Below are 26,801 nucleotides of genomic sequence, written 5' to 3'. Positions count from 1 at the left end.
ATATCAATTCATTTTCTTTCATATGCATTGTAGAGAATTTACAATATTATACAGGGTATGGAAAATATAGTAAAAATCTTTATTTCTGAGTCTTGCCACAATTTTTTTTTATAGTTGAGGACATTAAATGACCATTAACAGCATATACAATGTTTTATTATTGCAAGTGAAACATTTTTTGCAATATACATTCATTTATTTATTTTGCTGCCTTTTGCTGTAAAATACATCTACAAACCAGAGAGGTTTGGGTTAATACTTTAAGGTAATTTATCCAAGCTTTTGTTTACTTTACCCTCCCAACTAAGATTCTCAGCAGTCACATACTTGATAGATTATCAGTTTTGCTTAAACAATCATGATAGGAGAAGAATTCTTTGCAATAGTAACTAAGTTAAATCTGTGCTAAACCAACTTGTGGGAAGAGGCGAGGGCAGGCTTCCCTATTCTCTCTTAATTACACATGTGCAAACATAGTTTGTGCTATATTTGAATATTAGTTTGTGATTGTTTAGCAAGGATTCTTTTGTTCTGGGGGACAGGGAAATCAGTGTAGTGAATACAAATAAAACCTACTCATTTGACAAAATGAAGCTGACGTTTTTATTGCACAATTATTCTCCGATATGAAGATTTAAAATCATGTAGTTTACAATTTGTGTTTAGTGGTCCTTTAATTATTATCAGTAATTTAATAACATTTTGGACATACATTCTGCTAAATGCAAAGAGAACAGGATACTTACGTTGCTTCTCTTATTACAGTCCTTAGAACCGCTGTTGAAAACTTTGAAGGATCTTGCAGGAAGTGACACTTGCATATTATGTTGCTATGAGCAAAGAACTATGGGAAAGAATCCTGAGATTGAAAGAAAGTTTTTTGAGGTGAGTTCAGAAGTCACTTTGTAGATATTTGAAACCAGACAAAACTTAACATTGATAGAAGCCACTCTTCAATGTGTAGACAGTATTATTATTATTATTATTATTATTTGTGCATCTAAGCAGTCTTACACACTTGTCTCCTCTACTGGATGTCAGCAGTCAATGGTATGATCCATTATTACTGAGAACTGGAGATCCAAAAACAGAAGACAAATATCAAGTCCTTGAAGTAGATTCAATGAGTAAAAAGTCTCTGTAGGGATAACTTTCAGTAACAAGTCTACTAACTTATTAGGTATAAAAGTTCAGATAACAACTAGAGAAGTTACCTAGATGTCACATGGAAAGGAATAACTAAAATGATGATATATGCCACCATTGATCAGGTGACCATACACAAACGATTGAAAAGAGGAGAAAAGTAAGTAAGTTCATGGACAGAATTCCTTGAGAAAGGGAAATAAATGAGTAAAGGAAGTAGACAAGTAATAGATGTTTTGATCAATATTATCCAGCCAAAATCATATAGAGGAAGAGATGAAATAAGAAATGTGTAAAAACTCACCCATCCCTCCCTTTTTTAGTTCTCTGCACTAGTTTCCCAGCTATTTATGTATCCCACACTCGCCATGAAGCACCATCCTACCCTTTTCCTTGAGGGAAAATTCCTCTATTTTCCTTGCGTAAAGCAAGACATATCCACCTCCTAGCAATAGCTAGCAACACAACCACATACATTTCTTCTAGGTTTAGGGAACTTCTAAAGATCATTGTGGAAAAGCACAATACCTATTGAGAATGAGTCTTAATTGTATCAAGCCTGGGCAACTGACTTATTTTGTTTCCAAAAGGTCAACAATTTGGGGCACCCCAACCAGATGTGTATGGCAGAGACCACCCATTGCAGTCTTGCCAGCAAGCATCATATCGGTTAAAACATTTTTTATGGATCTTGACAGAAACCATTTGCCATTGAACCAAGAGTTTGTAATATAGCTTGTATAATGTGGTGCCGTGTATAGCTGTCTGTATATGAGATCACTATTTATGTCTAATTTATGAGAATTCCGTAGATCAGTCTTTAACATATGGTAGTTGTCATGTGTTTTTTTGTTTTTGTTTTTTTTTTAAATTTTAAGTTAATAAAATCCTTGATATTAAAATGTATAGTGGCTTAAATAATTGGGCTTGAATAAGCAATCTTTGTTCCAACAGTTTGGGTGTCCTCAAGCTCCTCAAATTAAACTCTAAGATCTAAACAGAGAGGTGACTTGAAGACATTGAATGCACCAATATTTGAGCAGATCCTTACACTTAAAAGGACAGTCTAGTCAAAATTAAACTTTCATAATTCACATAGGGCATGTCATTTTAAACAACTTGCCAATTTACTTTTATCATCAAATTTGCTTTGCTCTTTTGTTGTTCTTTTTTTGAAAGCTAAACCTCGGTATTCTCAAACTGATTCCTAAACTGTTGAAAACTGCCTCTTATCTCAGTGCATTTTGACAGTTTTTCACAGTTAGACACTGCTAGTTCATGTGTGTCATATAGATAACACTGCTCACTCCTGTGGAGTTATTTAAGGAGTCGGCACTGATTGGCTTAAATGCATGTCTGTCAAAAACACTGAGATAAGGGGGCAGTCTGCAGAGGTTTAGATACAAGGTAATCAGTGTATTAATATCACAGTGTTGGTTATGCAAAACTGGGGAATGGGTAATAAAGGGATTATCTATTTTTTAAACAATAAACATTTTCAAGTATATATATTTTCCATATGGTTATGTTTTACTCTGTACAAGTATTGCATTGCTTGCCTGGGTCTAATTCTATGTGTCTAAGGCCTTTTGGGGGTTAAACACACAGCTAGATTCAAACAACTACTGGGGGAGTGCACTTAAATGGATATTAAACAGTGCTCCTTTTAGTAAAAAAAAAAAATGTTAAATCAAAGTAAACATGAAAAGAAACAGATTTTGTATAACAAAAAACTTAAAGGACAATTTAATGCAGTAGAATTGCATAATTAACAAGTACATAATAAAAAGACAAAGCAATAATACCTACTCTGAAATTCAAATAAACAGTAGATTTTTTTTATTTTATTTATTTTTTTCTCCCATTATCTGGCACCCCTGTATCATGTGACAGACATCAGCCAATCCCAGACTAGTATACATATATCCTGTGAGCTTTTGCACATGCTCAGTAGGATTTTGTTTCCCAGAAAGTGACTATAAAAAGACTGAAAAATTGCAGTCCCATGATATCATCATCATCATCATCATGCAGGTTATTTTTGCAATATCCCATAATGCCCTGTGTATTTTTTCATCTTAGCTTTCATATGTTACACACAAAGGTATTGGTTTCAGACTCTGTAGCGGTTGGTATGTATATTAGGCAGTTGTCTGCATAAAGTAATTAGACTAAAATAGTCACAGAAACTTTATAGAAATGGAAGAGCTTATGTTTGATTTTTTTTTTTTCTTTTTTTTTTCTTCAAGTTATTAAAGAATGATTTTGAATACAAAGAAGTTCCTTTGGAAGAACACGATGAAGAGTATAGAAGTGAAGACATTCATATATTAAAAATATACAAGAAAAAATAATGGTATGTATTTAAAAAAAAAATTTAAAAAAAAATGTATGTATGTGTATATATATATATATATAAAATGTATGTGTATATATATATATATATGTAGTTAATTGGGTTGATCTCAGCGGAAAAATAATCTTTTGTGGTATAACTTCATTTGAAGTTTAAGCGAGTCATCTTGTTAAACTGTGCATTAGATAAAGAGGAAGTAATTGTAGGTGGAAACACTTTACCAAAGAATTTATAACCACCTTGTCTTAAAGGGACATAAAACACAACATTTATGATTCAGGTAAAACATACAATCTTAAACAACTTTCCAAATTAATTCTATTACATTTGTTTTCTTGTTACCTGTTTGCTTTTCAACAAAGAATAAGTTTAAGGGTTTGCACATGTCTGCGGCACTATATAGCAGCAGTTTTGCAACAATGTTGTAAATTAGCAAGAGCATTAGATGGCAGGAATATTTGTCACGTAGTGCTACTGACGTGCATGATACCCATCTAGATATCTCTTTATCAAAGAATAACATGAGAACGATGCAAATTTGATAATAGGAATAAATTGGAAACACTATTCTCTATCTGAATCAAGAAAGAGAAAATGTTTGGGTTTTATGTCCCTTTTTAAGTGGATTCTTTTATATTTTCTAATGTGCATCTATTCTATTAGACCAAAATTGCAAATGTTAAGTGTATATGTATTACTAATTTAAGTCTTTGTAACACAGTTTAAACTTTTATGTCTTCAGAGAATCCTTTAACACTCAAGCGCTGCAATAAATGGAGCCATCGTCTGCTACCTTGGGTCTTTGCTTACAAAGTCTGCAAACTGATCTTGCATCTGACAGTTGCATGAAAGATGAATGGGACAAAAAAACTGTCAACTTGTAGCTTGTGAAGTATTTTTTATCTATTGCTTCTATAATACATTTTGTTTGAAATTTGTAGAAGTTATTCATTGTAAGACGGACATATGACTGAATTATGTTGACATAGTTATGTCTCCCAATTGTTTGTCTTTTGACGACATTTTATTTTATCTGTCCAAGCCCATTAAATCTCCATCTTTTTGAAGGCCAGTCAACTAAACCCTCACAGCCATTATTGTAACTAGGTTTTAATAAGTCTTTAAGTCATGTTAATATATGGGTCAGTTTCCTGAAAGGTTAGCATTTGCGAGTTTCTGGAAACAACTTTCCAATTTGCTTCTATTATACTTTATTTATAAATCACAAACATATTCCGCGTTGCTGTACATAGGTACAATCTGTTTAAAAAAAAACAATGATCCAAAATTGTAAAAGATGAGACAAAATGTGACAAACAAATACAGCAGGAATTGAGGGCCCTTTTCCCGTAGGAATTTACAATCTAGATTATATAACATTTTGGTATCTTTGTTTAAAGAGTAATCCTAGGTGAGCTCAGGAGCGTGCATGAGTCTTAAGCCATCTGGCACCAGTGTTTGCAATATTTATTGCAAAGTTACAAACACTGCTGCCATATACTGCTATAGACACGTGCATACTCTTAAAGGGACAGTATACTGTAAAATAGTTTTTCCCTTAATGTGTTTACAATTGCTTTTTATACCAACTGCAGAGTAAAAAATGTATGAAAATTAGCTTTTTAAGGTTTATTTGTGTATATTAAAGCTCTGATTTTGTGTTTTGAAGTCACAACCTAATAAAATAGGTTGCGCTTGTAGGTATAATCAGATCTCATTACTGTATCACATTGTGCACATATACCTGCTTCTTTATCTTATATCTGTACATAAAACAATCACCAATACTTTGAGAGAACAATGGAAAATCAACATTGTATTACCTTATCTCTGCTTTATCACACCGGGAGTGTAATTTCTTCTGCTGGCTGTGTTTACAAATCTTATCTATAGCTGGTACGCGCGGCCACAAACTTTCAGAATAGGTGGGGATACCACATGCTAAATTAACAATTTCAAATGCCAATATAAGGGTAAAGGAGCTACTTGTAAACAATTTAATACACTCCAGCAGGTAAAGTGGATCATTGGGAACAAATTAAAGGGGAGACATTTTTTGAGTAAACTGTCCCTTTAAGCTCCAATCAGCCTACCAAAGTTGAATACCAAGAGAACAAAAACTAAATTTGATAATAGAAGTAAATTAGAAAGTTGTTTAAAATTACATGCTTTTTCTGAATCATGAAAGTTTAATTTTGACTACTGTCCCTTTAAATCTGCCCTGTATGTATTGTAATGTGATTCATCTTACAGCTGCTGTTCAGCAAGATGTCAGGCTATACACAATTATTTATTAAAACTGTTAGTCACCATCCAATGATTCTTTGCACATTATACTGGTGTGTTCCTGTTGCATGAGAAATCTAATTTCTAATAAATAAGATTTTTTTAATAAAATGTATTCATTTTGTTTTTTAAATACCCGCTAGTTTCATACAAAGTTCAATGACGTGAGAGACAAGAAGTTGTGATTTTACTTCATTTTACAATGCAGTTTGTTTTTTGTTTTTCAATTTTTTTAAATTAGTCTGATATTTAGAAAATTAAAAGTGAAGTACTCGGTTACAGGTTCATAAAGATGTGTTTTCCCTGCTAACACTTTTAGATTAACTTTTTAATTTAACCAATGACTAGAATTACTAATGTAGTAACTTCATAACCCCTTACTTTACTGAAGTTTAGGGAAATAATTTTATCTTTTTTGATACTGAAAGATGATCATCTTTGTCTAGCATGATATACTTCATGATTACCTAAGGCTATTTTTTACACAATTTGAACTGACTATGGTAGTTCATTTTTGTAACTTTAAAATAACATTTCTAATTTGTACTGTGTGATGGATAGTTCAAAGAATAGACTGATTGCAAAATTATGTTTGTTTTTTAAATTTATTTTTATTTGCATTCCAACAGTGTGAACAAATTAAACAGCTCACATTTTTTTTTTTGGTAACACCTTGCAGGGTGTATGAAGAAATCAAAACACATATTTATGACAATGTAAATGTCCCAGGACCTTCTTGGACCATAATACAAATACAGTGTAATTCAAACAATCCAATTTTAGTTATAATACAGTAAAGATAAAAATATGGATCTTGAAGTTACAGATATACGAATATATGAAATAAGATACATTTTGTCTACATCATAATACACTGCTAGAATATTTTAAATTCAAAAGCAAGTCTAGCAACATAAAACACGACCGACAAGTAGACAAAAAAAATTAAAATTTAACAAAAATTACACAACTCTCCTCTCTTCTTCCCTCCCCCCCTCATCATACAAACTAGGTAAATCTCCTCTTAGCATTGCCTTCTCTAGAAAGATCGAACCTCGAAAAGGTAACATGATTTGGATTTCCGTAGGTAGGGAACAAATCAACGGCAACCATTTAGAGAGAAAAAAAAATCTAATTCTAATTTCAGAATCAATGGCAGTATGATATTGATCAAGGGTCATCTGGTTTTGTAGTAATTGCTTAAACTCCCCAAATTGAGGACTTTTCTTGGAAGACCATTGTTTCAAAATCAAATTTCTACCTGTTAAAATTATAATATTAAGCAAGTTGTTATTTTTTTTTTCTATTTGAACAGCTAGCTAATAAGAATATATGTTCCTCACATCTGTTCTTGATCTCTCTCAATAAACAGAATTTAAAAAAAAAAAAAAAATTGTATGTGATTCTCTCCATGTTATGGATATGGTAGTTTTATCAGCTAGTGTACAACTTTTATGGATAGCTTCTTCTTGGGGGGGTTGTACATCTTAACTGCCAATTGTTCGAGATTTTTGATAAATAATAAAGACCCTGATGATTCTTAATAGTTTTATATGCAATAGAAATAGATTTCCCCCCAACTCTATATAAATTAATAGGTTCAATCATTTGACTATTAGAATAAACTCTAGATATTTCAGATAAATAGTGACGTATTTGCAAATAAGCAAAGAATTCCTTGTTTGGAATATTATATTCCCTTTGTAATTAAACAAAATATATATATATATATATATTATAGTGTGTGTGTGTGTATATATATATATATATATATATATATATATATATATATATATATATATATATATATATATATATATATATATATATATATATATGTATGTGTTCATTGACAAAGAAGATGATACAAGACATTAGCAGACCAAGATGTTGCAATGGTTACATAGTAAATCTATGCCTTGTTGCGAGAAAGGAGAGAGGAAAAAAAATACTTAAGTGTGAGGATCATAGCGTACAAGCCAAGTATATTGATTGAGATATGTTAAGTAATAGTAAACAGGCAAGTATCAACAGTAAGATACAACACACACAAATTAAATCTCATTTTTCTCAATGGTTTTAGAGTTGATGTAACTACGACATAGACCTCTCATGGGCCAGATAGATAAGTTATTTTATGACAATTGGTAGCTACGTGGAGGTCACTCCTGGACCATCTGATAAGTAATAAGGGAAAATCGACAGGCAAGAGCTGCTTTAAAGGGTCACTGAACCCAAAAAATTTTCTTTCGTGATTTAGATAGAGCGTGCAATTTTAAGCAACTTTCTAATTTACTCCTATTATCAAATTTTCTTCGTTCTCTTGCTTTCTTTATTTGAAAAAGAATGCATCAAAGTTTTTTTTTTTTTTTTTCATTCAGAACTCTGGACAGCACTTTTATTGGTGGATGAATTTATCCACCAATCAGCAAGAACAACCCAGGTTGTTCACCAAAAATGGGTCAGCATCTTAACTTACATTCTTGCATTTCAAATAAAGATATTAATAGAATTAAGAAAATTTGATAATATGAGTAAATTAGGAAGTTGCTTAAAATTTCATGCTCTCTGAATCACGAAAGAAAAAATTTGGGTTCAGTGTCCCTTTAATATTGGGGGGAGGAGGACGTGTCCGGGAGATTTAATGATGTAGCAGTATTATAAGACACATATCTCATAAGCCAATAAGTATATTTGCATCCAATAGTGTACATAAAATAGATGCTCTCTTCTAAGTCTAGTGAGGAGGATTCGCCGGTAGTTTCTGAGGGTGAAGTCTCAGATTTGGGCAGTATAATTCCTGCTTCTGATGCTGAAGCGATCTCCTTCAGATGTATGCTTGAACACCTTGTGTATTGTTAAAGGAGGTTTTTGGCTACTTGGACGACATCGATGCCCCCGCCGTTGTCAAACTTTGGAAGTTTAGTAAACTTTTCAGTGATGTTGCTTTCTTTAGGGCAGGTTCTAGAAGTGTTATGAAATTTCTTTCATAGGAGTAGGAGACGCTAGGGATACCTTTCTCCCTGTCTCCAGTACTTTTAAGGATTCTCCTGTTGCTGACTCCTTTAAATTAGTAACAACAGTTAGGGTGCGCTAGAAAGAAAGCAGCTAAGAGAGGTTTTTAAACACAGTTAATGAAGCGCAAATACAAAAACAAATTAAACAAAATTATTCATTTTAATGTACATAAAAATATGAAAATAAAAAAACATAACCACTGGTGGTAAAAAATATTCAGAATTTGATCAAAATGCTCAGATTTGATAAAAAAATATGTAAAAACGCTAATTCATAAGTCCCAAAAATTGCGATGCGATGATGAATAAAAAATATATAAAGTTAATGTAGTTTTAAATTGATATGTCTGCAGTAATCAATGAAAAAAGAGAGGATAATCCTGATATACTTTCTGATGGAGGTATGGGGTGGAAAATATATGTTACAGTCTACAAGCCAATATTATTAAACACTTGTTTGGAAGTCACCACTCACCCAGGATACAGAAGCTGTATTTAGTCCGATCTTACCAAACCCTTTATCCGTGAGAAACGCCACGTCTCGACCCTCCGTTGAGCCCTTGTTACATACAGGTTCGGTGTTGCCGTGTACACCCTTCGCTCGCTGAGTTCCGGGTCATGTGGTGAGTTGTTTAGCCAATCTGGAAGGTGGATTGTCGGGTGTTGAAGAATGGAGAGATTTTTCTCTATTTGATCAGGAAACGATCTCAATCCTTTTTTAAGCGAAACTTGCTGCTTTGATACAGTGTTGCATATGTTGATAGATCCTGGTAACGTGTGGTAGCAAACTTCTTGGCACTTACTTGCAGACAATGAAACCTCTTAAAGAATTTCAAATGTTGATACAGAGCGCTCTGTTTAGTGGAATTCTTACTGCAAAGGTAACTGATTCATCTATGCGTTTCAGCTGTGGATAGCCTTTCTCAAGATGGGTTTAAAAACCTCCTCATACCTCCTTTTATTCGTAATTCTACGATTACTTTCTCCTCCCATTTTTTTGAAAGGACAAAAAAGGAAACATCTTATTTTATTATAACAGACCAAAAAATGGTTAATCATCGCTTTTAATTCCTCTAGTAGGATATAAAAAATGTATCTGGTATCTGATAATACTGAACATATTATGATTTTGTGAAACTGAGCATTAAAAATAATGAATAATATAAATATTTAAAAATTTTGCAAAATACAATTTGCTATAACATAAATATATAATTGTGCAGTTTTTAAAAAAAATAAACTTGAACATAAATATATTAAATTTAAATAACATAACAATAATAAGTGTTTACTAATCAAAATTATTAAAAACTAAATTCATTGTTATATATAATGTGTTTAATAACTGAGTGCTAAACATACTATATAAATAAAAAGTATATATTTTATTTTATATTATAAATGTGGGACTATACTTGGGGCTCTATTTATCATCATAATTCTCCTACTTTTGCGCCTATAATTACTCTGTCGGATTTATTCTCCTATTTATCAACACATTTTACGCCCAAAATAAGCTGTAATACGACCTAAAAATACGACCAGTTTTTCGCTCTCGCCAAGGCGCACAGGTGCGCCAAATACAGCCAAAAAACAATGGATTTCAGTCGTATTTTTAGAAATACTCCCAACAAATCGCCGAAAATCATATTTATCATTATTTTGCGCCAAAGGAGAACCTATAATTCTCCTATAAATCCGACCGTGAAAATACTCCATAACCAAGTAGGAGAACTTACAATTTACTCCCATATTTTATTCATAGAAGATGGAGTTTTTTTTTTTTATTTTGGCCGCTATTTCTCTTGCTCAGTCCCATGAAAATCGTGAAAATGATGGAAATATGTTCCGGAGATGGCAAAGAGTTCCTCGATTGTTTTTGCCCCGTTGTGGACTTGAGGCATTATCCGATCGTGAAATTAAGCGCAAATTCAGGATAAACCGAGAAAGCATTTTGAATCTATATTCTCTGATTAAAAATGACATTGATCCCCGAACCAGAAGAACAAGGGCAATACCTGGACTTTTGAAATTACTCGCAGTTTTACATTTTTTGGCAACCGGATCTTTTCAGGCTGTATCCAGTGATGTTGTGGGCATGAGTCAGCCTTCATTTTGCCGCCATTTAACAATTGTTTTAAAAGCAATTCTAAAACATCTTTCTACATTTATTTATGTTCCTAGGAATGTGCATGAATGGCATACAGTGAAGTCCAACTTTTACCAAGTATCCGGTATGCCCAATGTTCATGGTGCTATAGATTGCACCCATATTGCTCTTAGACCACCATCCCTAAGGGAGGAGCAATATAGGAACAGGAAAAGCTTTCATTCCCTAAACATACAGGCTGTGTGTGATGCAAACCTTAGAATTTGGGCTGTTCGATCTGGGTTTCCTGGATCATGTCATGATTTCCACATCCTAAAACAATCTGCACTATTTTCTGCTTTTGAACAGGGCAACATGCCACACGGTTGGCTATTAGGTAAATATGAACTTATTTCCATATAATCTAATTATAATGCAATCAGTTCTCTGTATTTTTTGGAAGTTTTTTTCTGATTTGCACTTTATACATGTCATAAATATATATATGAATTATGATTAATTGTAATGTTTAAATTATTTATAATCTCTAATCAATTTTTCTTTTGAAAAAATAGGTGATAGTGGTTATCCGTGCCGAACTTGGCTGTTGACACCTGTCCCAATGCCACATACCAGAGGAGAAATTAAATTTAATGAATCCCACCGTAGCACAAGAAGTGCTATCGAAAGAACTTTTGGGGTTTTAAAAATGCGTTTCAGAGTTTTGGATAGGTCTGGAGGAGCACTTCAATATTCGCCTGAAAAATGTAATGATATAATTCTAGTTGCATGCATGTTGCACAACATTGCAATTTCCCAAGGCAATTTAGAGGAGGAGTGTCCCAATGATCCCACAGATGACACTTATATCCCTCAAGAAATTATAGGCAGACACACTACAAGGGCAGGTGTACAAAATAGATTGGAAATTATTGAAAGATATTTTTCATGTAAGTATTATTGCAAACTATTTAGAATTGTGTATTATTCTATTAAATTTTATGTATTTGAATTACTAATATTTTTTTTTTCAGAATACATGTCATCACCCAGAGTTTTAATTCTTTTATAAGAAATGTACACAATTCTTTGATATTGAAGTTAACTCCACCCATTTGAAAAAATAAAACTTTTGCTTATTTATCAAAAATGTTTCTTTTATTAAGGGATAAATATCTTTAATGAAAATATAACCAAAACAAACTATATATAAATATGAATAATACAAACTTTAAAACAAACAAAGCGAAAATAAATGTAAATCACAACAAAATTTAAAAACCAGAAAATATATACACTTAATTTTTTGGATTCTGTGTATCAATTCTGAGATCTCCTATTCATAATTTCTATTTTTTTTTATAATATTCACTTTTTATTTCTGAATCACGTTTCAGAATATTGTTCCTTTGTTTCTGTAATTCAATGAGTTCCTTAAAAAAAGCACTTTGTTCCTGTCTAAATGAGGATGCCATATCTGTCAGTGCCTGTATGTCATTTGTTCGCTCTGTGATTGGAGGTTGTCTGACTTCTTCTGCTGTTTCATCAATGTCAGATTCGTTGACCATTGGACTTGCAGCAGGTGTATTTAAATCAGGTGGTGTTGGTCCCTCCTGTGTGTGACCATGTATTTGTGTCTCATCATCATCATCATCGTCTTGATTGATGGTGTCCTCGACTAGTGGTTGCAGTGTCAATTCGACCTGTTCTTCTTCAAAAACAAATTAAATAAAATAAAAACAACCATATCTAACCTTTAAAATTTACCATTTACATACATACCATCATATAATGCAATTGAACTATCTTGCATAGTTTGAAGCAATGCTCTAACACCTGTTTGAAAATATAGTTTGTTAACCCTTTTATTTCTCATTTTTGAGATTTCAATGTACACATGCGTTCATTTAAAAATATTTTAAACATCGAAGAATTTCAATACCCATACAAACATTGTTTGCTTGATTACAAATTAAATTCCGTTACAAGGTTCATTATATTTATATAATTATGTTAAGAATATATATTTTGTTTGGTTATTTATTTGTGCTTAATATTGCTTTTTAATTATGCCCGTTCAAAAGGGCAATTTATGGTATTACAGTAGTCACACCCATAGCTCTATACATCACCCACCCCTCTAACCCTATGTTTTGCGATCTCGATCTCCAAACACTGCAAAGTCTCTTTTTTCTCTCTATTTACCATTTTCTTTTTCTCTCCATCACCCACACCTCTCTTTTGAGATCTCTATCTCTCTCACCTTCTATCTGTATCCCCTCCTTTCTATCTCTCTTCCCTCCTGTGTTATCCATCTTTCTATCTCAACAGCACTTTTTTGAAAAGCCTCTGACAAAGTAACGATATGATATACACATATAATTTATTTTTTATATTGCTTACATGCGCTTTCTTCTCGATCTCTATTTGTTTGGGAAGTTGAAGCTTGAGGTTCCTGAGACGTGGTTTCATGGACAAAAGGTTGGTCCTCCTGTGCATTTACCTCCTCTTCCCCACAGACATCCTCATGTTGTTCTTAAATATAAATAAAAAAAATTCAATTCACAATATACCTACAAATGTAAGAACACCACCCAACAAAAAAAAAAAAAGAAATAATAAAAAAAACATTTTACCTCTAAAGTCCTGGCATAGAGAATTTGTTCGAAATCAGTCAATTCCGCCCTGTATCCTGGTCCTCCACCTGTTGCTTTAGCCGATTGTTTTGCTTGGCATACCTTTTTTTTTATGTTCTTTCTAATGTCGTTAACCCTCTTACGACATGCCCTTACATCCTTCGGAAAGCTACCTTCTGAAGACACAGATGCGCTGATTTGGGTCCATATTGCCCGCTTTCTCTGTGGGTTAACAGTTCTTGCCTGGTAGCCGATTATCTCCTCATAATGTTCCACCACTTGTTCCACCAAAATACAATTTTGACGATAGGTGAACATCACACTTCTCCCACTTTTTGTCTTTCCTGCTTGCAATGATGCCATCTTAAAAATGAGTAGTTAAAGTGCGCAAAATGGTATCCACAATTTAACTTAAATTTAAGTTACAATCTAATTTAAAGAATTTGTGCATAAAGGTTGCGAGAAAAGGGCGTGAACTTTATTTTTCTGGAAAGATCCCTATGTCGCATTAGTATTTATAAATAAAAAATAAAATAAAATGAATAACGGTCATGTGTTTGGTTATGTGTAAATATTGTAATTTGAATAATATTTATATAAATTCTTATTACATGTTAGTTTTGTCTGTTAAAGTAACAATTGTTATATTTGATGGATACTAGCATAAAAAAATACATTTGTTGCAATACAGTAAAAAGTTAAGGTTTGCTTAGAAACTATTAGAGACAATTGATACAATAAAGATTAAAAAGCTTAGGATGTAACTAAAAGTTAATAAAAGTTTATAATACATATTGAAACATAGATTGAAACTTATAGAAATACCAATCTATATCAATATTGATTTAAAATATTGGATTATTTTATTACTTGTAATTGCGCATTTTTATATAGAAATTAGTTCCGTTACTTGGCTACACCCTAGAAATAGAAATCAGCACAGCAAGATGGCAAGATCTAGGAAATTCTCTATAGGTGAACTATTGATAATTTCCTATACAATGGAAAAATATTTTCCAAAAAAAAGAAGGGGAATTTACACCTTGGACCAGGATAGGAGAAATAATATTCTCTGTGAAATGGTAAGAAGAGTGAGGCGTATATCTGGACAGAGGAGGACGAGAAAGCAATGCCTAAAACGCTACAATGATTTGTACAGGAGACAATCTAAATTGAGGACACTTATCCGGTGTTACCTGCGCAAATGTAAGACTTTGACATAATCCAGATTTAATTTTTACAATGTATGTTCGTCAGAAATGTATATATAACATTTGTATTTTTATCAATTTCATAACATGTGCATTGGAAAACACATTTATTTTATAAAACTATCAAATTTAATTGTGTTATATAATTTTATTGTATCTCTAGAAATCACTTAGAGAAAAGAAATTCTAGATATGCTCAGAGTCTGGTGATTTATGGCTGTACATTTGTCTATTGTGATTGGCTAACACATTTTAATAGAATTTTACTTTCACAGTTATCTTGAGTGTTGTTTCTAAAGTTAATTAACTTACATTGTTTGGGTTCTCTACTTTACAAGTTTAAAAAGAGATAGTGATGTAAATCTTTGGATTCAACAGTAGACACTGTCTCCCTTGAAGAATGACACGGTTTTTATAATATGTCTGATTCTTTCTTTTATCTATTTATACTGAATTATAAGCCAACTTTGTTTTGATGTTTGTAAAAGAAAAGAATGTGTGAAAGTATGTTTTGCACATCCTAGTATTAAGGCGATTAGATAAAATAAAATAAAATTTTAGAAAGATTATCTAATCTATTTCTAACATTGGAAATATGGTCTTTTTCAAAAAGATATGTACAAATTAATAATTTTTCTTTTCTATTAAATTGTAGATTACATATGATTTTACATATAATATGGAAAGTGCAACTAATTTGTTTACATTTTTAAATAGTTAAAAACCGTAGAGCACCGAGATATCTCTGTCCAATTGATGACAATTCCTCAAGTTCTGGTGGAGAATCTGACCCCTTGCCAAGGGTGTTTATGGACAGGGAGGGAAATGATATTCCAGGTATTTATAAATTGTAATAATTTATATATATATAGATCCATACAATGTTGGCAATAAAATGAACATTTTTTGTGTTTAAGTAATAAGAAGGCAACAACGTAGGGCAAGGCCTATTATTGAAAATGAGTCAAATGAGGAAGAAGAACTTCAGAATCCGAATTTGGAAGGTTAAATTAATTGTATTACTTTTTATTGCATTTATAATAAAAAAATAATTTTATTTGAAATGTAAACCATTGTTTTGTTATACATAGATGATGCAGAAATTCAGGTTGAGAATTACCGTCAAGATGGAGAGGCAAATAATGAGGAGAGAGAAGAAGTGGTACAAGATTATGAAATAGAACAAGTGCTTGTGCAGGAAGACGATTTAGAAGATAGTAAGTAATAATATATTAGAAAAATTCTAGTGATAACAGAATATTGTACTACCGAATATATTATATATATATATATAATAGAGAGAGAGAGATAGATAGATAGATATATAGAGAGAAAGAAATAAAAAAAAAAAGGATAATGAATTATTTTTAATATATACAAGTGGAGTAAAATCTAAAATTTCATTTTATACAGTGATGCAAGAAGAAGAGGTGGACAGAGAGGTGCATGATGAAAATAGTTCAAATGATTCCTCTGATACCATTAATTATGACTGGGGTGAGTATATCAGACATGTGTTTATATATGGATTTAAAAATACATAAGAATAACCTTATTCTTTATTTTATACAGTACCTGAAGATCAAAACATATTGATTAACAAGAAACAGTTATTGGAGATATTAAAGAAAGCTGAAAAAGGACTGAAAGAAAACTATTCAAGTTTGCATGAAATGCGCCTTAAAATAGAAAAAATGTAACAATACAATTTGATTTATCATAATGTGACCAAATTTTATTTTTATTTTTGTGATAAAAAATAAATATTTATGTTTAACCGTGTATTGGTGTCCTTATAAATTATTATAAACATAACACTGAAATCAATATAACAATGTATGAGATTGAATAAGGGACAGTCTACAATCTATTTTTTTTATTGTTTGCAAAAGATTGATATTCACTTTATTTGTGAGTTTAATGTTTAGCATTAACAACTCATTTATATTAATACACTTTTTTTTTTTTATCTGTGGTTACCTTGGACTTCTTCCAGCTCACTGATGAAATGACTATCACTGATTATTATCTATTCTCTTGCATTAGCATTGTGTAGTAACCCCAGTGCCTGAACAGAGTGTTATCTATATGGCCAACGTGTAATTTCAAACTCTTTTGAAAAGATATTTCAAAAGCCTGTGATAAGAGGCAGCCATGAAATTAGCATATGAAGTATGTTTAGTTTAAAATAAGATTATTTACAAAAAAGACATTTCACCAGAAAAGAAATGTGAAATTATATTAATATTAATAAAGGTAGAATGGCAATAGTTTACTGTCCATAGAAACACTTTAGAAATAGTCATGTGGGTCATGCCAAGGGGGCTTGGATCATGTCAGCTATGAACTAAAAAAATATACATTCATATATATATATATATATATATATATATATTTTAAAAATCAATATTTTACAAACACAATATTGAATATTTGTCAATTCAAATAAATATTGAGGAAGTAAAATTGATGTAATGCAAGGCAGATTATATTAAAATGGATTTAAAATTTATTAAAAAAAAATAATAATCAAATGGATTAAAAAATTTAGAAAAGTATTATATTAGTTATTAAAAAACAAAGGATAAAAATAAAATAAAAAAAAATGATATTAACATTATTGGCTCGAAATAATCGACATTGAAAGCTGTTTTAATGATAAATAAGGCGCATTTTTTAAAAATTGTGGCGAGATTTATCAATAATCCGCCGCATCTCGACAATGGAAATCAGCGATAAAATACTACTGGTTTAATGATAAATATTGGCGCACATGTGCGCCTTTGCAAGGGCGAGATGCGGCGAGTTCATAGGAGAATTGAAAGTCGTAATTAATGAATGATAAATAGAGCCCCTAATGTGTAACTAAAAGTGATACTTTTACATTTTTGTATTTATCAGTGTTTCTAAAGTGCAATCTTAATGGTGATAATTCTTCATCTCTTGAAATACATATAAACATATACATATGTATGTAAAGACGTCAAGTGGATACTGGACAAAAGTGCTTTAAAAGATATACAAAAGAAAAGTGAATGGATAATAATGGTTCTGAATTTACTTTAAAATATATACATATATATATATGCATATGAATATACACATGCACATATATATGATTATCAAACGAACAAGGTGATATTTTCTAAAAGGATTTTTATTTTTTAACATATTCTATTCCATAATGGAATTAAGATCAAGTTCAGCATTTAAACCTATAGGTTCTAATGTTTTAAATTTGAAGATTAGTTCTGCTTCTGTACGTAGAAGTTTTTTATTTAGATCACCACCTCTCCAATCTCCCAATATCTTTCTTATACCCCAGTATTTAAAGCCTGTTGTATTTTGATTGTGATATTTTTTAAAGTGTCTTGACAAAAGATGGCCCTTGAAGCCATGTTCAATATTTAATAGATGTTCGTGAATTCTATCTCTGAGGGGACGAGTAGTCTCCCCTAAATATTGTTTCTTGCATGGGTATTGGATTAAATAAACTACATTTCTGTCTGAACATCTAATACAATCTCTTATTTCGTATTCTTCATTTGTAATATTGGACGTCACTGTTTTGGTCTTAGTACTAAAGCTACAGGCCTTACAACTGATACATGGATACAATCCTATGGTTTCTTGTCGAAATAAATCTTTTTGGCTATACTTTTTTGTTGTTTTTGAATTTCTTAAAGTACTGGGAGCTAGAATATTTTTCAAGTTTTTGGCTTTTTTAAAGATAACATTTGGTTTTTCGGGGAGTAATTCCCCAATAATGGGATCACGTTGCAAAATGTACCAGTGTTTATTTAAAATAGTCCTGATTTGATTATGACTATTATTATAATCTGTAGTAAAAGGTACCCATAGTAGTTCTGTGTTTTGTGGAGTTTTTATTTTCCATTGTAATAGATCTTTTCTATTTTTATTTCTTGCTAACTGTTTAGCTTTATTTATAAATTCTTTATTGTAGCCCTTTTGGTGGAATTTATTCTCTAAATGTATAGCTTGTTCATTGAAGTCCTCAATTCTAGTACAGTTTTTTTCTTCTGATTCTAGTAAATTGATTAATAGGAATATTCTCTAACCATTTCTTGTGGTGACAGCTTGCACTATATACATAATTGTTTGATTCAACTTTTTTAAAATGTGTTTTTGTATGAATTACTGGATTGATAATTTCAATATTAATATCCAAATAGCTAAGGGTAAGCTTATTTTGTTCAAAGGTAAAAATCAAACCAAATTCACTGCTACTAAAATCTTCTATGAACAGGTCAAATAATTCGAGATCCCCCTTCCATATTATAAAGATGTCATCTATAAATCTGCGATAGAGCACCAAGTTCGCTAACCAAGATCCGCTATATACTACAAGATGACTCCTTTAAATGCATGATGTCCTAAGTAGAAGGGAACTTTTCTATCTGGAGGTTTAATTGTTCTTTTGGAGCAATTCCTTGTCTTATTAGACTTGCTATAATAGCCGCCGGACTTTGAGGCTGCAGTCTTGGCAGCTGTGTAACCTTCCTGTGGTTTAGTGGTACAGCTTAGGCTTTATAATTCTGCAGTTGCAGGTTTAATTCTTATATTTCCTCCGAATCAATGCTTCTGGTGTCTCCTTTTGAGGTTGAGACCTTGTTGGGACTTGGTCTAGCAGAATTATCCTCTGACTGTAAGGGTGAAAGAGATTTATTTCTACCACATGTCAAGAGAGTAAGACTGAAGGATAGTTTCCTTTTCCCTTTTTTGCTCCGTCATGCCTTTTGGAGTCCAATCCAGGGGCAGATTTCTCTTTCTGCAATCCAAGTTTGATGAGGCTTTCCTTGAACTGGATGTTCAGGATCTTCCTCACTGGGAGTGGCATTCACTGTCCCAGTTTGGGAACAGGATCTAGGTATTTACCTCACCTAACTCAGAAACTCGAGATTGAAGGTCAGAATCTGAGTTTTCGTCATCCTAGACAGATATTTAGGTCTTGGGATATTGCAAGGGTTGTTTTCTGGACAATATATAGTTCAGGTGTCATCCTTACTGCAAGTTGACTCTCTTTTAAGAGATCTTGTCCAATCTTCTTTCCTAGGGAGGGGTAATGAATCTGGAGTAGTGGTCCTTTGTTCCATCCACAAGGGTCATTATTTGGGTTTACTGCCACTATACCCTTAATGCACCCGATTCCGTCTGATATCGGAAGTTATGCAGGGTCAGGCCTGATCAGTACCTGAATGGGAGACCATCTGGGAACACCAGGTGCGGTATGCTTGGTCCTTAATATATTCTCGATTTAGGTGAGACTTACTTCTCTCTGGTCTACTGTCCGTCCAACAGCGAGCCCTAGTGGTCCGGTAGCTAGCTTAGTCTCTTTGCTACCAGTACATGGGGAATTCGGATCTAGCTACAGCTGATTTCCTTGCTTTTAAGTGATTTGATATAGGTGGGAATTGGTCTAATGGTTCCTATGGATCTAATTTCCTTTGCTATTTTACATAGAAGGGAGATTTTTCAGATCTGTCTCAAAAGATAGATCTAGATCAGTCATGAGACTCTCTCCCGTAGTATTTTTTTCAGGGGTATCTATCTCAGGGCGCATGCTTCTGGTGATATTCCTGGGTAATGTGATTACGATGCCAATCTGCTGGGCTAGTAAGCTGTATTGGTCTTGTTTAAGGATTATGAACTCGGAAGTGTCTACTCTTCTCTTTAACATCTTGGAGTAGAGAGCGATTTGCAATGCTCTGATGGCTTGGGCTTTTGGTCTCAGTCATCCTTAGCTTGGTTCCAGTCAGATATTATCACCTGATTGGGTTATTTCAACCACAAGGGAGGAACTAGGGGTTGCTTAGCCATGTAAGCGGTGATTTGGATTGTTCAGTGGGCGGAAGCCCACTATTGCTGTCTGTCCTCCATTTTTCAAGGGTGGACTATTGGCTTCTGAACAGATAGATTGGGTCCTCTTCCGGAGGTGTTTTCTAGGTAAACCCTCAGATGGGGGGTCCGGAATTGGCTTCTTCAGGCATTTCGACAGTAAGCCAAGTTTCCTAGGTATGAGTCTTGGTAAAGTGATCCACTGACCTCCCTGATAGATGCTGGCATTTTTCTTGGATTTTAGTCTGGCATACCTTTTTTTTCTCTGTTTGTGCGTCTTACACAAGTCATTGCTCGTATTCAACAGGAAAAATTGGCGGTGTTTCTATTAGCCTCTGTGTTACCTCGCAGGACCTGGTATGCAGACTTAGTGGTAATATCATCTCTCCACTTTGGAGACTGTCTCTGAGGAAGGACCTTCTGAGCAGGGTCCCTTCCTTCATCTAAATCTCTTTTCTCTAATGCTGCCTGCTTAGAGATTGAACACTTGGTTTTGTCTAAGCATGGGTTTTATGAGTCGGTCATTGAGACCATGACTCAGGCTTGCAGGCCAGTTTCTAGAGAATGCAAGGGCTACTCTTGGAGTGGAGTCAGGATTCCTAGATTTTGGTCCTGTCTCCAGAATATTTAGAGAAGGGTTTGTCAGTCAGTACCCTGAAGGGTCAGATTTCTGCATTGTCTATTTTTGCTACATAAGCATCTGGCGGGCATGCCAAATGTGCATTCTTTTTGTCAGTTCCTGGTCGGAATCAGGCTTGTGTTTAAGTCGGTTGCTCCACCTTGGAGCCTGACCTTGTTTTTAAAGTTTTGCGGCAGGCTCTGTTTGAGCTTTTTCAATCCATAGATGTTGATTTGTTATCTTGGAAGACCATCTCTTCTGCACAGAGAGTCTCGGAATTCTCAGCTTGACAGTGTGATTTGCCTTATCTTATCTTATCTTCCTTGCTGATGAGGCGATTTGTTTTGTACTATCTTACTTGCTGATGAGGCGATTTTTTTTGTACTATCTTAGGTTTTCTTCCTAAGTTGTTTCGGATAGGAAAATTTAAGGAAATTGTTGTTCCTTCTCTATGCCCTAGTCCTTCTTCTCATAAGGAACGTTGGTGGCAAAACGTGGATGATGTGCGTGCTCTTATTTTCTATCTACAGGCGACTATTTTCACCAGTCTTCTGTTTGTTTCTCTGGGAATTGTAAAGGTCAGAAAGCTTCTGCTACTTTTCTTTCCCTTTGGAGAGAAGTATTTTTCGTTTGGTTTATGAGACTGCTGAACAGCAGCCCCCTGAGAGAATTACAGCTCATTCCATTAGGACTGTCTCTGCTTCTTGGGTTTTCAAGAATGAAGCTTCTGGGAAACAGATTTGCAAGGCTGCTACTTGGTCCTCTCTGCATAATTTTTCCAAATTTTCAAATTTTATGTTTTTTGTCTCAGCTGAGGCTTCTTTTGGGAGAAAGGTTCTTCAAGCAGTGGTGCCTCCTGTTTAGGTTGCCTGTCTTGTCCCCCCCTTATCTGTGTCCTCTAGCTTCGGTATTGATTCCCAACAGTAATTGATGATGATCCGTGGACTCACCGTGTCATTAGAAAGAAAACAAAATGTATGCTTACCTGATAAATGTGTTTATTTCTTGACACGGTGAGTCCACGGCCCGCCCTGTTTTTCAGACAGTTTTTTGGTATTTAAACCTCAGGCACCTCTGCACCCTGTGTTACTTCCTTTCTCTCCTTTCCCTTGGTCGAATGACTGGGGTTTGTGGGAAGGGAAGTGATACTTAACAGCTTTGCTGTGGTGCTCTTTACCTCCTCCTGCTGGCCAAGAGTGATATTCCCAGCAGTAATTGATGATGATCCATGGACTCACCATGTCAAGAAATAAATACATTTATCAGGTAAGCATAAATTTATTTTTTTAATTTAGATATGTACATTGTTTTTTAGACGCAATGCTATTGCTTACTTAATAGACTACAGTATAGTGTGAATATATATTTTATATGCACTGGGTAATAAAAAAAATAGTGTGACTCGCTTTATTGCGGTGGTGTGGAACCGATCCCGCAATATCTCTGAGGTATACCTATACTTACTGCCTGAGAATGCTTTAAAAAAAGGTTGTAATGTTCGTGGGATATTTCCTTATCAGACCAATCCTGGCCAGTAGTCTTCTTATCCCAGCATCAAGTAGAAAGATAAGGAAAAAACTCAGAACTTAGTTTATTCTCAGAACTAAGGGTTCAGCAACAGGCAGGCAGTCCAATATAAGTACACAAGCAAATAGAGCACCCAGGAGAACAAAAAGGCAAACTTATACTTGGGCAAGTATGATATGAAAGGAGGTGCTTTAAATAGATGCAGGCTCGTGCCAAGAAGGGCGCACAGGTGCTCACACTGACAATTAGAGTGGTACTTGTGGCATGCGGAAATTACGTCTCTGCCGCCCGCCGCACAACAACCCCACACGGCCATGGCAACTGCCAGAGGAGCAGAGGCAGCAGACTCAAGCGGAGCTGAGGATATATATCTATCTATATCTCAAACCTGTCTTCAGTCCGACCCGCCTATAGACATCCGTCTGGGTGCAATGATAAAGTGCTACGATACAAGAAAAGATTGCATTCTCAGGTCTTTTAACCCCTTAGTGACCAGAGCACTTTTCCATTTGTTGACCGTTTGGGACCAAGGCTATTTTTACATTTCTGCGGTGTTTGTGTTTAGCTGTAATTTTCCTCTTACTGTAATTTTCCTTTACTGTACCCACACATATTATATACCGTTTTTCTCGCCATTAAATGGACTTTCTAAAGATACCATTATTTTCATCATATCTTATAATTTACTATTAAAAAAATTATAAAATATGAGGAAAAAATGAAAAAAAAAACAATTTTTTCAAACTTTGACCCCCAAAATCTGTTGCACATCTACAACCACCAAAAAACACCCATGCTAAATAGTTTCTAAATTTTGTCCTGAGTTTAGAAATACCCAATGTTTACATGTTCTTTGCTTTTTTTGCAAGTTATAGGGCACTAAATAAAAGTAGCACTTTGCTATTTCCAAACCACTTTTTTTCAAAATTAGCGCTAGTTACATTGGGACACTGATATCTGTCAGGAATCCCTGAATATCCTTTAACATGTATATATATATATATTTAGAAGACATCCCAAAGTATTGATCTAGGCCCATTTTGGTATATTTCATGCCACCATTTCACCGCCAAATGCGATCAATGCGATCAAATAAAAAAAAATGTTCACTTTTTCACAAATTTTTTCACAAACTTTAGGTTTCTCACTGAAATTATTTACAAACAGCTTGTGCAATTATTGCACAAATGGTTTTAAATGCTTCTCTGGGATCCCCATTGTTCAGAAATAGCAGACATATATGGCTTTTACGTTGCTTTTTGGTAATTAGAAGGCCGCTAAATGCCACTGCGCACCACACGTGTATTATGCGCAGCAGTGAAGGGGTTAATTAGGGAGCATCTAGGGAGCTTGTAGGGTTAATTTTAGCTTTAGTGTAGTGTAGTAAACAACCCCAAGTATTGATCTAGGCCCATTTTGGTATATTTCATGCCACCATTTCACCGCCAAATGCGATCAAATTAAAAAAAAACTTTAAATATTTCACAATTTTAGGTTTCTCACTGAAATTATTTACAAACAGCTTGTGCAATTATGGCACAAATTGTTGTAAATGCTTCTCTGGGATCCCCTTTGTTCAGAAATAGCAGACATATATGGCTTTGGCGTTGCTTTTTGGTAATTAGAAGGCCGCTAAATGCCGCTGCGCATCACACATATATTATGTCTAGCAGTGAAGGAGTTAATTAGGTAGCTTGTAGGGAGCTTGCAGGGTTAATTTTAGCTTTAGTGTAGAGATCAGCCTCCCACCTGACACATCCAACCCCCTGATCCCTCCCAAACAGCTCCCTTCCCTCCCCCACCCCACAATTGTCCCCGCCATCTTAAGTACTGGCAGAAAGTCTGCCAGTACTAAAATAAAAGTTTTAGTTTTTTTAAAAAAAATAATAATAATTCTTCTGCTGTGTAGGACCCCCCTTAGCCCCCAACCTCCCTGATCCCCCCCCCAAACAGCTCTTTAACCCCCCCCCCCCCCCTCTGCCTTTATTGTGCACCATATTGGGTACTGGCAGCTGTCTGCCAGTACCCAGTTTGAAAAATAATAATGTATTTTAATATTTTTATTTTAGTAAATATTTTCTTTATTTCTGTAGTGTAGCTGGCCCCCCCTCAACATCCAACCCCCCACCCTCTCCCAGATGCCTTGATTTTAAAATCCCACCCTCCCCAGTCCTCTCTCCCACCCTCCAGATCTACAGCATATTGATGCTATTTTAATAGATCTCTCGTGCACGCGCGCACCAATATTGAGGCATCACTGCAATAACATGAAAGCAGCTGGAAGCTATCAGGATCGCTTCCACTGCTTTCAAAGACCAACGACGTATGGGGTACGTCCTTGGTCATTAACTGCATTTTTTTGCAGGACGTACCCCATACGTCGTTGGTCGTTAAGGGGTTAAACAAAGAAAATCACTCTTTAATGTAACGTTTTTGGGGACAATGTCCCCTTCATCAGCTTGTCAAATGTAAATACAAATACACAATTTATAGTGAATACAATAAACAATACCAATCTCATACCGTGTCTGTGGTGCCAAACAAGTGCTTGGAACGCATGTTTGCGTTCCAGTGTCTCGTGCAACCGGAAGTGGCGAAAAAATGTCACTTCCGGGTATACATGAATTATGTATCCTAACAAGTTCCTAAGTAATATAAACTATACATAACGTGCTATACGGATAAAGCAACAAACTGTGTAATTTTTGTACTATTAGTAATTTTATGTCATAGTGTCAGAGCAAAACTTTAAATAAAGAGTGTAAAAAGCGGTATGGCTTCCTTCGTTGCCATGGTGACTGCTATTATCCATACAAGCACCTTATTTCTAGGTTGACTCAACCCAATCGTATTCACTCATAACCTATATCCTTAGATGTAGTTGTGCACACTACAAAACATCAAGTGAATCGTATGTGAAAATTTGTCAACTGTAGGGAAATCTTACGAGCTAGTTTAGTTACCTTGGTAACCACATACCTTACCATTCTACTTGTTGCCCACATTGGGGATTACAGATTATATACACAATGCACCAGAGGTGGTCATATCTAGATCATATTTAACGCAATTTCGTGGACATTGCCACCCCATAACATACACTCTGCATTACACATTGTCTTGACCTGACCTCCGTATTTACATAGTAACAGATTCAAAATGTGACCCTAGTATAAAAGGATTCTAGTCAGCTCAGCATCATCTGTATAAACTATTTTCGAACAGGTAGCCGAATATATCCCTACTGCTAAAAGGTCCATGCCAGTACTTGTAAACTAGGATGAGTTCCACCTTAGTGGTGTTACAAAACCACATACTCTTAGTACATAAAACTAAAACATGTTATCACGTATATACACTTAAAAAAAAAAAAAAAGCACCGGAGGACTATACTGTGTGCTAAGTATGTACATATATTCATGCATGGATTTACACATGGAGTTGCAAGCCAATTCGTGAGTCCCAGCTCACTTTTGCGTCTTGGCCTCTCAACCCCTGAGTAAAAAACTTATATCTTAACTGTTGATGTAATCTCCATATATCAGACTTGTAACCCCATTGTGAGGCCCATACCCAAATGGGGTTATGGAACTTTGTCCCAAGCCTTGCCCCTATTTTGGGAACTGATATTAAAATGACCATCACTGCCCCTGGTTTGCTACATCCTGATTTCAAACTCAGGGTCAGTATTAAGAGTCCATATCATAATGTGCCGGGAGGGGTACTAGGAGTAGTGGCCCAGCTTAGGACTATGGTCATGTATCGTGGAATGTAAAGTGACCTCCCGAATATATCAGTCTTCTTATCCCAGCATCAAGTAGAAAGATAAGGAACAATCTCATAACTTAGTTTATTCTCAGAACTAAGGGTTCAGCAACAGGCAGGCAGTCAGTCCAATCTTTTTGAGTATCAAAGAGTTAAGCAAAGGGATGGTCACAAAGCAGAGCAGAGTTCAGCAACAGGCAGGCAATCCAATATAAGTACACAAGCAAATAGAGCACCCAGGAGTACAAAGAGGCAAACTTATACTTGGGCAACTATGATATGAAGGGAGGTGC

The 26,801-nt window shown here is 34.3% G+C and overlaps 1 protein-coding gene, 2 long non-coding RNA genes and 1 pseudogene across 3 annotated transcripts in view; all 4 read left to right on the top strand.

Annotated features, from left to right (window-relative positions):
• VCPKMT (valosin containing protein lysine methyltransferase) overlaps positions 1–5,899 on the top strand; it is a 10,168-nt gene extending 4,269 nt beyond the window's left edge. Inside the window, exons 4-6 of the mRNA XM_053689502.1 lie at positions 766–885; positions 3,396–3,502; positions 4,245–5,899. Of these exons, the coding sequence (XP_053545477.1) occupies positions 766–885; positions 3,396–3,500 (225 nt within the window). The 3' untranslated portion in view covers positions 3,501–3,502; positions 4,245–5,899. The remainder of the gene's footprint in view (positions 1–765; positions 886–3,395; positions 3,503–4,244) is intronic.
• A 5,511-nt stretch (positions 5,900–11,410) lies between these two features.
• LOC128636484 (uncharacterized) lies at positions 11,411–12,044 on the top strand. Its single transcript, XR_008398700.1, has 2 exons — positions 11,411–11,844; positions 11,929–12,044. It is a non-coding gene; the product is annotated as an uncharacterized LOC128636484 (long non-coding RNA).
• Positions 12,045–15,450: 3,406 nt separating this feature from the next.
• On the top strand, positions 15,451–15,906 carry LOC128636479 (uncharacterized). The gene is made up of 3 exons (XR_008398699.1): positions 15,451–15,578; positions 15,659–15,745; positions 15,833–15,906. It is a non-coding gene; the product is annotated as an uncharacterized LOC128636479 (long non-coding RNA).
• Positions 15,907–19,875: 3,969 nt separating this feature from the next.
• Positions 19,876–19,994, top strand: LOC128646208 (uncharacterized; annotated as a pseudogene).
• Positions 19,995–26,801: the final 6,807 nt, after the last annotated feature.

This window comes from Bombina bombina, chromosome 1 (genome assembly GCF_027579735.1).
Source record: "Bombina bombina isolate aBomBom1 chromosome 1, aBomBom1.pri, whole genome shotgun sequence".
NCBI classification, from domain to species: domain Eukaryota; kingdom Metazoa; phylum Chordata; class Amphibia; order Anura; family Bombinatoridae; genus Bombina; species Bombina bombina.
Note: the sequence above shows the minus strand (reverse complement) of the source record. Positions and strands in the feature narration are given on the sequence as shown.